We start from the raw sequence: 13,025 nt of genomic DNA on the forward strand, positions 1-13,025 counted from the left end.
TGTTGAGTCTTTAAATCCAATCTTAAAACTCATCTTTTTGCCTTAGCTTACAATTAAGTTGGGTATTTCACAACCTGTACTGCATGGTGGGTCGGTTTCTGTCTCAATGAATTTACCAACCACTGTTCTGCTGATGAGACTATAGAGTATAGATTATAGAGTATAGACTATAGAGTATAGATTATAGAGTATAGACTATAGAGTATAGATGATAGAGTATAGATTATAGAGTATAGACTATAGAGTATAGATTATAGAGTATAGATTATAGAGTATAGACTATAGAGTATAGATTATAGAGTATAGACTATAGAGTATAGACTATAGAGTATAGATTATAGAGTATAGACTATAGAGTATAGACTATAGAGTATAGATTATAGACTATAGAGTATAGATTATAGAGTATAAACTATAGAGTATAGATTATAGAGTATAGATGATAGAGTATAGATTATAGAGTATAGATGATAGAGTATAGACTATAGAGTATAGACTATAGAGTATAGACTATAGAGTATAGATGATAGAGTATAGATTATAGAGTATAGACTATAGAGTATAGATTATAGAGTATAGACTATAGAGTATAGACTATAGAGTATAGACTATAGAGTATAGATTATAGAGTATAGACTATAGAGTATAGACTATAGCGTATAGACTATAGAGTATAGACTATAGAGTATAGACTATAGAGTATAGATTATAGAGTATAGATTATAGAGTATAGACTATAGAGTATAGACTATAGAGTATAGATTATAGAGTATAGACTATAGAGTATAGATTATAGAGTATAGATTATAGAGTATAGACTATAGATTATAGAGTATAGACTATAGAGTATAGACTATAGAGTATAGATTATAGAGTATAGACTATAGAGTATAGACTATAGAGTATAGATGATAGAGTATAGACTATAGAGTATAGACTATAGAGTATAGATTATAGAGTATAGATTATAGAGTATAGTTTATAGAGTATAGACTATAGAGTATAGACTATAGATTATAGAGTATAGACTATAGACTATAGAGTATAGATTATAGAGTATATCTTATAGAGTATAGATTATAGAGTATAGACTATAGAGTATAGATTATTGACTATTGCAAACTGTTCTCTTCTCTCACGTCTTTTCTCTCTCTCTGAATGATGTCTTCTCCTTTCTCTTCTTGTGTGTGTGTGAATGGTGTGGTGTGAGTCTCCCTTGTGTGCACGTGCAGTCTGTCCTCCTCCCAGGTCTCCATGATGGTGGGGGTCGCCACCTGGATGCTGCTTGGCATCCTCCTCGTCACATTTTGTTTTTATATATCTTATAAAGCCATATAATTTTGTTGTCCTGTTTTAATGTTACATCCTTCTTTCACCAAGATGCGTGACTATTAATTCTTTTGTCTCCATGGTGATGGTGGTCACGTGGCTTGGGTCCTGGGCTGTTCCGCTGGTGTCTGGACACTGCTTGGCATCCTGCTCATCATACTCTTCACACATTTTATAATTCCCTTATAATTGTGTTATCCTTTTTCAGTGTTGTATTGTGTAAAATGTGTAAACACAACACCATTGCACGTTGTGGGTCTTGGGAGAGAGATCCTCCTCTGGTGCTCCCCCTGAGCTTTCTTCCTAGTGTTTCTCCCTGTTAAAAGGTTTTTTTCAGGGAGTTGTTCCTTATCCGATGAAAGGGTCCAAGGATAGGTGTTGTGTTGCTGTTAAGCCCCTGAGGCAAATGTGTAATTAGTGATTATTGGTCTATACAAACGAAACTGACTTGACTTGGAATTTCCTGCCAAGGACTTGATCCATCTCAAGTTTAACAGTTTTCCTTTTCCTTTATCAGAAGGGAAGCGACTGCTGCCATGATCGTTCCTGCATCCTGGTGAGGTTTGTCATGTCAGCAAATTTACTTCCCTGTTCACTTTTACAAACAAATGTACAGAAATTACATTAACTTCATATAGAAAGCCACTTTATTTTGTCATTGTACAGGTTACAATGAAATGTGTCGTCTGCATGTAACCATCCTATTGTATAGGAGCAGTGGGCAGCTGCAGCACCCGGGGACCAACTCCAGTTCTCCTTTCCAGTGCCTTGCTCAGGGGCACAGGCAGGAGTATTGACCCTAACATGCATGTCTTTTTGATGGTGGGAGGAAGCCGGAGCACCCGGAGGAAACCCACGCAGACACGGGGAGAACATGCAAACTCCACACAGAGAGGACCTGGGACGGCCTGGGGTTCGAACCCAGGACCTTCTTGCTGTGAGACAACAGTGCTAACCACTGGGCCACCGTGCTGCCCCAGTTGTACATAGCCCGATGTCATGCCATTCATTCAAATTCTTCTATCCATCCATCCATTATCCAAGCTGCTTATCCGAATTCGGGTCGCGGGGATGTTGGACCCTATCCCAGCAGTCATTGGGCAGCAGGCAGGGAGACACCCTGGACAAGCCACCAGTCTATCACAGGGCCGACACATTCACACCTAGGGACAATTTTAACGAGGCCGATTCAGCTGACCTACATGTCTTTGGACTGTGGGAGGAAACCGGAGCACCCGGAGGAAACCCACGCAGACACGGGGAGAACATGCAAACTCCACACAGACAGGACCTGGGATGGCCTGAGATTTGAATCCAGGACCTTCTTGCTGTGTGGCAACAGTACTAACCACTGGGCCACCGTGCCGCCCATGTGTACATAGCAGGATGTCCATGCCATTAAATCAAATTCTTCCAGTATATCAAAAGTATTCTTTGATTTTTTTTGTTTTTAACTTTCCAAACAATGGTACCATATTACTTTAAATCAGCAATAAAATGTTAAAAGTATGGTTGAGAACTAGTTCATTCAGTTTTGTGGATGTGAAACTTACTAAAAATGATGAAAAATTAAATAAAGAGCTTTCATTCCACACTCGTACAGCATGACATGATAGACGTTAACGTGTCAGGTGTACCCATTTCCATGGCAGGGGATTTGTGCCGTTAGCCGAAGGTGTGGCGAGAGTTTGGTCCTTCCGCTGCGGTGCGGTTAGCTTCCTGTGTCTCCATGGTGTCTCGGATCCAGTCCAGGTAGTTTCCCAGACGTGTGTAGACGCCATACTTCCCCTTGGCGGCACATTCCTCCCCCCAGCTCACCACCCCAGCCAGGAACCAGGTCTCACGGAAGTTCACCACGAAGGGGCCGCCGCTGTCCCCACTGCAGGCATCCATGGCGATATCCAGGTATCCAGCGCAAAACATATTTTCTGTCACCACCTGAATGGAAGAGAGGATCCATCCATCCATCAAAAACAAGCATCCCTCTGATGAAAATGAGTAAATCAATAATTTCTAATGTGCTTCAGGGTTCAAGTCAACAAGATCACAAACAATCAGGATGTCAAAGGTCATAACAAAATTCAATTCAATTCAATTTTAGTGTCATTAAGAACAATGTGCAGCAGGCACATGTTAGAAATGAAATGAGGGCTGTGGCTTCACCAAACAGTGCAAGACAGACACAGACAAACACAGCAAACACAGTATAAGATACACACATGAAGACCAAAAGCTAGAAATAAGTTAAAAGAGAGCTGGAGTACAAAATATTTAAAAATATCTACAGCCATTCAGTGGATAGCCAGGTTCAGGTGGGCAACAGCTTGTGGAAAGAAGCTGGTTTTGAGCCTGGTAGTGCGGGCTCTGAGGCTCCTGTAGCGCCTCCCAGAGGGCAGGGGGGAGAACAGTCCATGGTTGGGGTGGGTGAGATCTCTGCTGATGCTCAGACCCCTTCAAAGGCAGTGTTTGTGATAAATGTCTTTTATGGCGGGGAGCTGGGTACCGGTGATATGCTGGGCCTCCTTGACGACCCGCTGCAGAGCTTTCTGGTCTACTGAGGTGCAGTTGCCGTACCACACTGAGATGCAGATGGTCAGGATGCTCTCTATGGTGCAGTGGTAGAAGTTGGGGAGAATTTTGGGGGGTAGACGGGCGCTCCTCAGCCTCCTCAGGAAATGCAGACGTTGTTGGGCCTTTTTCACAAGGGCCTGGGTGTTTAATGTCCACGAAAGGTCCTCGCTGATGTGGACTCCAAGGAATTTAAAGCTGGAAACACGCTCCACTTCCACCCCATTGATGTGTATGGGGGAGTGGCTGCAGCTTCTAGACCTCCTGAAGTCCACAATCAGCTCCTTCGTCTTTTGCACATTGAGGACAAGATTGTTGGTAGTGCACCATGATGTGAGGTGCTGAATCTCGTCTCTGTAGGCCGTCTCGTCATTGTTGGTGATACGGCCAATGACTGTGGTGTTGTCTGCAAACTTAACTATAACATTTGACGGGTGAGTTGGCAGGCAGTCGTGGGTAAAGAGGGAGAAAAGGAGGGGGCTCAGAACACAGCCTTGAGGGGCACCTGTGCTGAAGGTCAGGGTGGAGGAGGTGTGGTCACCTAACCTAACAGACTGAGGTCTGTTGGTCAGGAAGTCCAGGGTCCAAAAACACTGATATCCAAAGTGCGATAGAATGATGATGGATGATGATTGGTATTAGTATTAGTTGGACTGCAGCAGGTTTATTTTGCTGATTTAGTACAGTGGTACATCTGATTTAGGGAGATTTTTGCTGGACTCTAAATTTTAATTTAATGGTTTATTTGTTATGATTGAATTTCACCTAAAAATCATGAAACTTAGTTCTGAAACCCTCATTTTGTGTTTTGCTCTGTCTGTTTGAACTCACCTGTTCTGTGGAGAGCCTGCAGTTCTTCTGGCTGACCACTGGGAGCACCACCTTCCTGAGGAACGGGGAGGATCTGCCCAGGTACTGCATGGCCCCCCAACCTGTCACCACGCCCCTGTTGTCAACCTGCCAAACCACAAACACCACACCTGGTCACTGCGCCTGAATCAAGACCGAAATCAGACCGCTGCTCACCCTCATGCAATGAATCCAGTGAAGTGCATCATGGGAAAGCTGTGTGGACAGTAGTGTGTTGTAAAATAAAACCTAGCTGGCAGTTTCTAACATAAGAAGGGTTCTTAACGTTTTTTTAACAGTTATTTAAAGAGCCAGTGAAGCCACAGCACTGAGCACATCGACAACAGTCAGCCGATAGTCAATGTTGTCTCAAACACCATCATTAACACAGCTTAACCTGCTATGCTAACATCACTGATGCTATGCTAACATCACTGATACCAGGACCAGACCAGTACTTATCAACGGGTTTTCACCTTTACACGGCAACAAACTCATTAAAGTTGAATAGAATTTAATTGTACTTTAACAGCTAATGAACCAAATGCAAATTAACTGTCACTTTTTTCAAAGTCCCGTGAAATGAAACATGTACTTAATTCTTGATCTTTCTTTCATCTGCATTTAATTTAATGATCTGCATTTAACACTTGGCTCTAGAAGTACACTTTTTTATTCATTTGTGTTATATAAGAATAACACTTTTTTGTAACATCATCCTGCATCATCATCCTTGCTGGCGCACACTAAAACAAAATGTCCAATGAATGAATGAATGCAGTGAGACTGAGAGAAGATGAATTCTAGCACCAAACTGAATTTACCAAATAGCATATCAATGCTCACATTATTGTAACAATGCCAGGCTGTGATTGGCTGTCAGTCAAAACAATCTCCCTCCCCTCACTGAATCTCACGAGATGGTTTTGCGTCATTCAGATAAAAATCGAATCGTGGAAGTTTGCCGTGCTCTAAATGATATTTACAGATCACAGTCCTTTCCTGTTACTACTGGTGTTCCCCAGGGCTCTGTATTGGGACCCCTCTTATTTATTATTTACCTATTACCTCTTGGACACATTTTCAGGAAATTTGGCATTCAATTTCACTGCTACGTGGATGACACCCAGCTTTATCTGTCCACCAAGCCTACCTCCACTCTTCTACCCACTTCCCTTTCTGACTGCTTACTAGAAAGTAAATCCTGGTTTTCATACCACTTCCTCAGACTTAATATTGATAAAACAGAGATCCTCCTAGTAGGCACTAAATCTACTTTGGCTAAACATGATAGTTTTTCTCTGACTATTGACAATTCTATTGTTCCTCCATCGCCTCAGGTTAAGAGTCTGGGTGTCATCCTGGACAGCACATTATCTTTTGAAGCTCACATCAACAATGTTACTCGGCATACTTCCACCTATGCAGTACTGATCGTCTTCGCCCGTCACTTACACCTAACAGCACCGCCATACTTACCCACACCCTGGTTTCATCCCATATTGACTACTGCAATTCTCTCCTCTTTGGTCTTCCCCTCTAGTGTCTTCATAAACTTGAATTGGTCCAGAATTCAGCTGCCCGTATCATTACCAGAACTCCTTCCATAGATCACATCACTCCTGCTCTTCAGCAACTCCACTGGCTCCCTGTTAAATACCGTATTGACGTCCAGATCCTGCTCCTCACCTTTAAGGCCCTTAATAACCTAGCTCCATCATATCTTTCTGAACTCCCTCATATCCACACGCCCTCCCGCACTCGCAGATCCTCTTCTGTTCTCCAACTCACTACACCAGGGGTGGCCAACTAATCCAGCATAAAGAGCCAAGAAAAACTAAAAACAAAAAAAACCAAACATGTCATTGCAACGAGCCACACAACAAATGGATGCCCACACTACTACAGTAACAGTGACTTATAGGCCTCATGACATAGGCCAAACTGTTATGTCATAACACATAGCCTAACTATTTTCATAGGTCTTTTCTTACCTCGGTTTACTCAGTGGGACACCAGGCAGTCTTTGTTTTCCACAGTCTTTTTCAGGTCTGGCTTGCACTCAGTTGTGGCTACTCGAAGCAACTCTTCCACATGTGTGTCGGTAAGAACAGAGCGATGTTTGACTTCACTTGTTTTAGTGTCGAAAAAACTGATTCACAGACATAAGTTGATCCAAACACTGACATTAGCTTGAGTGCAGCCTGTTTGACACTGGGATATCTGTCTGTGGGCACAATTTTCCAAAACTCTGTGGTTCCTCCTCTCAAAACACATTTAAGTCTGTCATTCTCACAAAGTTCAGTCATCTCCAGCTGGGATGCAGCTTCATCTGATACTAAAGGGGCTTTCAAACCAACTGGTTCAGCACTGGAAGGGTTAGTGAGGAATGTGATCTGTGGCCGCTTTTGCTTCAGGTTGCAAAATCTGTCCTCAAACCTGTGCTGCAGATTTTCAACCAGTGCTGCATAGTATGCAGTTCTCCCTCTTGAGACCTCGGCTTCCTCTCCCCTTGCCTTTAACAAGGAGGGAAATGTGTGAGCGCTCCCTTCTGACGGCGAGTCTGAAAGAGCTGGAGTTTGTTGACAAATGTGAGAACATTTTGCACCAGGTCAGGCAGCATTTCTAACCCCCCTTGCAAATCTAGATTCAGTTTGTTGAGATGATGCAGCACGTCGACCAGAATCCCTGAATCTGAGATCCACTGGGGGTCATGTAGCTCAGGATAGTCCTTGTGTTTTTCTTCCAGAAACAGCTTCACTGGGTTCAAAAGTAAAAAAACAGGCAAGCATGTTAGCATGTTAGCAAGCATGTTAGCTCTTGAAAGCCATGACAGTGCAGTGGAGGAGCAGACCACTGGGGAGGTCTTCGTCAAGTTCAGCTATGAGGATTTTGAACTGTCTATGATTGAAAGCATGAGTGTGAATAAAATTCACAGTGTCTAGCACGGGTTTCATGACGTGGTCCAGGTTCAGCTTTTTAGACACCAGGTGCTCTCGATGAATAATGCAGTGAAATGTCCAAAGATCCGGGAAACGGTCGTCAGCTTTACACAACCCTACAAGGCCACGTGCGGAGCCCGGCATAGCAGGCGCTCCCCCGTCTGTGGCTATTGCTGTTAGTTTTGAGAACAGAGCGCCTCCTTTAGGTCGATGCCACACGTGCACTCGTGCTTGCGCAGTTCGGCGCCTTCGGGAAACTCCGGGGCCACGTTAGTGTGCAGTGAGGTGAAACGGCGTCCCAGGTTCGAGGCTTTAAAAAGCGACAGTGAAGTCTGGCACGTCAAGCAGAAGGTTTCCCGTGTCGCTCTGCAAAAAAATACCATTCCTCTCCTTCCAGCACAAATGTCCTGTGCTCCTCGTCATGTCCTGTGCTCCTCGTCATGTCCTGCGCTCCTCGTCATGTCCTGTGCTCCTCGTCATGTCCTGTGCTCCTCGTCATGTCCTGCGCTCCTCGTCATGTCCTGCGCTCCTCGTCATGTCCTGCGCTCCTCGTCATGTCCTGTGCTCCTCGTCATGTCCTGCGCTCCTCTTCAAGTCCTGCGCTCCTCGTCATGTCCTGCGCTCCTCGTCATGTCCTGTGCTCCTCGTCATGTCCTGCGCTCCTCTTCAAGTCCTGCGCTCCTCTTCAAGTCCTGCGCTCCTCTTCATGTCCTGCGCTCCTCGTCATGTCCTGTGCTCCTCGTCATGTCCTGCGCTCCTCTTCATGTCCTGCGCTCCTCTTCATGTCCTGCGCTCCTCGTCATGTCCTGCGCTCCTCGTCATGTCTGCATGTAGCCTCTCCTGACTCTGGCGTGCTGATTCAGTTAGTCGTTCTAGAAACTTCTGCGTTTGTGCAGAACGGTGTCAGGCTAGCTACATGCATGACGTAGAAGATTCCCACCAATCACTCGAGGACAAAACCATTTCTCCATTAAAAAATGGGCCACTTTATTGGTAGGAGCCTATTGTCGAATATTCAAATGCATTTTGATTTATCAGAAACACATTTTATGATTCTATTTTTACTTTAAAACTCTGAAGGCCGAGAAAAAACGAGAACAGCCACGAGCCGCACAGGACTAGGTAAAGAGCCACATGCGGCTCGTGAGGCTCGCCACCCCTGCACGACACCATCGGCCCGCTGGACTACCATGGGGTCCGGAGCCTTCAGTGGTTCTGCCCCCCACCTATGGACCTCCCTCCCACAAGACCTTCACAACACTGACTCTCTTTCAGCCTTCACATCCCGTCTCAAAACGCACCTTTTAGAACCGGCATGTTCAGTCTGATCCACGCCTCACCGAGTGTTGTGCAGATGATGATTTGATACTTTATCTGTTGTGTTACCTTTTTATTGTCTACCTGCTGTGTTCTGACTTTATGCTGCCTGTCTGATACTGTGCTGCTGATACTGTGCTGCTGATACTGTGGTGCTGATACTGTGCTGCTGATACTGTGCTGCTGATACTGTGCTGCTGATACAGTGTTGCTGATACTGTGCTGCTGATACTGTGCTGCTGATACAGTGTTGCTGATACTGTGGTGCTGATACTGTGGTGCTGATACAGTGGTGCTGGTACTGTGGTGCTGATACTGTGCTGCTGATACTGTGCTGCTGATACTGTGGTGCTGATACTGTGGTGCTGATACAGTGGTGCTGGTACTGTGGTGCTGATACTGTGCTGCTGATACTGTGGTGCTGATACTGTGCTGCTGATACTGTGCTGCTGATACTGTGCTGCTGATACTGTGCTGATGATACTGTGCTGCTGATACTGTGGTGCTGATACTGTGCTGCTGATACTGTGCTGCTGATACTGTGGTGCTGATACTGTGCTGCTGATACAGTGTTGCTGATACTGTGCTGCTGATACTGTGCTGCTGATACTGTGCTGCTGATACTGTGCTGCTGATACTGTGCTGCTGATACTGTGCTGCTGATACTGTGCTGCTGATACTGTGCTGCTGATACTGTGCTGCTGATACAGTGTTGCTGATACAGTGTTGCTGATACTGTGCTGCTGATACTGTGCTAAGGATACTGTGCTAAGGATACTGTGCTAAGGATACTGTGCTGCTGATACTGTGCTAAGGATACTGTGCTGCTGATACTGTGCTAAGGATACTGTGCTGCTGATACTGTGCTAAGGATACAGTGCTGCTGATACTGTGCTAAGGATACAGTGCTGCTGATACTGTGCTGCTGATACTGTGCTGCTGATACAGTGTTGCTGATACTGTGCTGCTGATACAGTGTTGCTGATACTGTGTTGCTGATACTGTGCTGCTGATACTGTGCTGCTGATACAGTGTTGCTGATACTGTGCTGCTGATACTGTGCTGCTGATACAGTGTTGCTGATACAGTGTTGCTGATACTGTGTTGCTGATACAGTGTTGCTGATACAGTGTTGCTGATACAGTGTTGCTGATACTGTGTTGCTGATACAGTGTTGCTGATACTGTGCTGCTGATACTGTGCTGCTGATACTGTGCTGCTGATACAGTGTTGCTGATACAGTGTTGCTGATACTGTGCTGCTGATACAGTGTTGCTGATACAGTGTTGCTGATACTGTGTTGCTGATACAGTGTTGCTGATACTGTGTTGCTGATACTGTGGTGCTGATACTGTGGTGCTGATGCTGTGGTGCTGATACAGTGTTGCTGATACTGTGCTGCTGATACAGTGTTGCTGATACAGTGCTGCTGATACTGTGCTAAGGATACTGTGCTAAGGATACTGTGCTAAGGATACTGTGCTGCTGATACTGTGCTAAGGATACTGTGCTAAGGATACTGTGCTGCTGATACTGTGCTAAGGATACAGTGCTGCTGATACTGTGCTAAGGATACAGTGCTGCTGATACTGTGCTGCTGATACTGTGCTGCTGATACAGTGTTGCTGATACTGTGCTGCTGATACAGTGTTGCTGATACTGTGTTGCTGATACTGTGCTGCTGATACTGTGCTGCTGATACAGTGGTGCTGATACAGTGTTGCTGATACTGTGCTGCTGATACTGTGCTGCTGATACAGTGTTGCTGATACAGTGTTGCTGATACTGTGTTGCTGATACAGTGTTGCTGATACAGTGTTGCTGATACAGTGTTGCTGATACAGTGTTGCTGATACTGTGTTGCTGATACAGTGTTGCTGATACTGTGCTGCTGATACTGTGCTGCTGATACTGTGCTGCTGATACAGTGTTGCTGATACTGTGCTGCTGATACAGTGTTGCTGATACTGTGCTGCTGATACTGTGCTGCTGATACAGTGTTGCTGATACAGTGTTGCTGATACTGTGTTGCTGATACAGTGTTGCTGATACTGTGTTGCTGATACTGTGGTGCTGATGCTGTGGTGCTGATACAGTGTTGCTGATACTGTGCTGCTGATACTGTGGTGCTGATACTGTGGTGCTGATACTGTGCTGCTGATACAGTGTTGCTGATACAGTGTTGCTGATACTGTGCTGCTGATACAGTGCTGCTGATACTGTGCTGCTGATACTGTGCTGCTGATACTGTGCTGCTGGTTTTTTACTGTGTTCTGTAAGGTGACCTTGAGTGCTCTGAAAGACACCCAAATAAAATGTATTATTATTATTATTATTATTATGATTATTATTTAATGAGACCTTTAAGCTGATTATGCTCAACATGGAAAATGTCCAGACTGCGTTCACTTGTGTGTGACGTGGTGTTGAACTGCATCAGCGTCAGCTGTACAACACAACAAGAGGAGAGAAGACGGAGAGCACCTGGCTACAGATTCCAGGAGCACTGCCTCTAGACTCTCTTGTCCAGTCGGTTATATGTGTGATCCGCACAGACCTGCACACAGACCTGCACACAGACAGAAGTTCAGACAGACCTGCAGACAGACCTGCACACAGACCTTCAGACAGACCTACACAGAGACAGAAGTTCAGACAGACCTACAGACAGACCGACCTTCAGACAGAACTGCAGACAGACCTGCAGACGAACAGATCTTCAGACACACCTTCAAACAGACCTGCAGACAGACCTGCATCCAGACAGACCTTCAAACAGACAGACCTTCAGACAGACCTGCAGACAGACAGACCTTCAAACAGACCTGCAGACAGACAGACCTTCAAACAGACCTGCAGACAGACAGATCTTCAGACAGACCTTCAAACAGACAGACCTTCAAACAGACCTGCAGACAGACAGACCTTCAGACAGACAGACAGATCTTCAGACAGACCTGCATCCAGACAGACCTTCAGACAGACCTGCAGACAGACAGACCTTCAAACAGAACTGCAGACAGACAGACCTTCAGACAGACCTGCATCCAGACAGACCTTCATACAGACCTGCAGACAGACCTTCAGACAGACCTGCAGACAGACAGACCTTCAGACAGACCTGCATCCAGACAGATCTTCAGACAGACCTTCAAACAGACCTGCAGACAGACAGACCTTCAGACAGACCTGCAGACAGACCTGCACACAGACAGAAGTTCAGACAGACCTGCACACAGACCTGCAGACAGACAGACCTTCAGACAGACAGACCTTCAGACAGACCTGCAGACAGACAGACCTTCAGACAGACCTTCAGACAGACCTGCAGACAGACAGACCTTCAGACAGACAGACCTTCAGACAGACCTGCACACAGACAGACCTTCAGACAGACAGACCTGCAGACAGACCTGCAGACAGACCGGTTGATACCTTCAGGAGGTATTTGGAGAGGCGGACGTTGGGCAGGCAGACGGGGATGGCGGCAGGGGAGCGGACCGTGGCGTGGGCCAGGTACAGCAGGGCGATGTCGCTGTCGTAGGTGTAGGCGTGGAAGTGTGGATGGACAAACACCTTCTCCACTTTGATCTGCTGCTCGCCAGGGTCGGGACGAAGCTTGTCATAGTTTCCTGGGGACAGAGACAGAATCCAGACTGTCACACACCTGTCTGTCTGACTGCTTCACTCCTCCTTACCTTCAGCCAGACACAGCGGCTACACACATTCACCCATCAGTAGGCTACGTCCTCCCAAGTGTGTCCTGTCCCGCTCCACATCCTACACGTCCCTTCCTGTCAGGGTTCCCTCCTGTGTGATTCCCGGTCCCGCCCTGACATGTCCCGCCCTGACCCGTCCCGCCCTGACATGTTCCACCCAGACGTGTCCCACCCAGACATGTCCCGCCCTGACGTGTCCCGCCCAGACGTGTCCCGCCCTGCCGCGTCCCGCCCTGCCGCGTCCCGCCCTGACGTGTCCCGCCCTGACGTGTCCCGCCCTGACGTGTCCCGCCCTGCCGTG

General features: G+C 46.1%; 1 protein-coding gene across 1 annotated transcript in view; it reads right to left on the minus strand.

Moving 5' to 3' along the window:
* Positions 1-1,968: 1,968 nt before the first annotated feature.
* The window catches only part of LOC130116109 (coagulation factor IX), a 30,362-nt gene continuing 19,305 nt past the window's right edge, over positions 1,969-13,025 (minus strand). Inside the window, exons 10-12 of the mRNA XM_056284057.1 lie at positions 12,441-12,637; positions 4,729-4,854; positions 1,969-3,267 (exon numbers count right to left, since the gene is read on the minus strand). Of these exons, the coding sequence (XP_056140032.1) occupies positions 2,995-3,267; positions 4,729-4,854; positions 12,441-12,637 (596 nt within the window). The 3' untranslated portion in view covers positions 1,969-2,994. The remainder of the gene's footprint in view (positions 3,268-4,728; positions 4,855-12,440; positions 12,638-13,025) is intronic.

This window comes from Lampris incognitus, chromosome 7 (assembly GCF_029633865.1).
Source record: "Lampris incognitus isolate fLamInc1 chromosome 7, fLamInc1.hap2, whole genome shotgun sequence".
Classification (NCBI taxonomy): domain Eukaryota; kingdom Metazoa; phylum Chordata; class Actinopteri; order Lampriformes; family Lampridae; genus Lampris; species Lampris incognitus.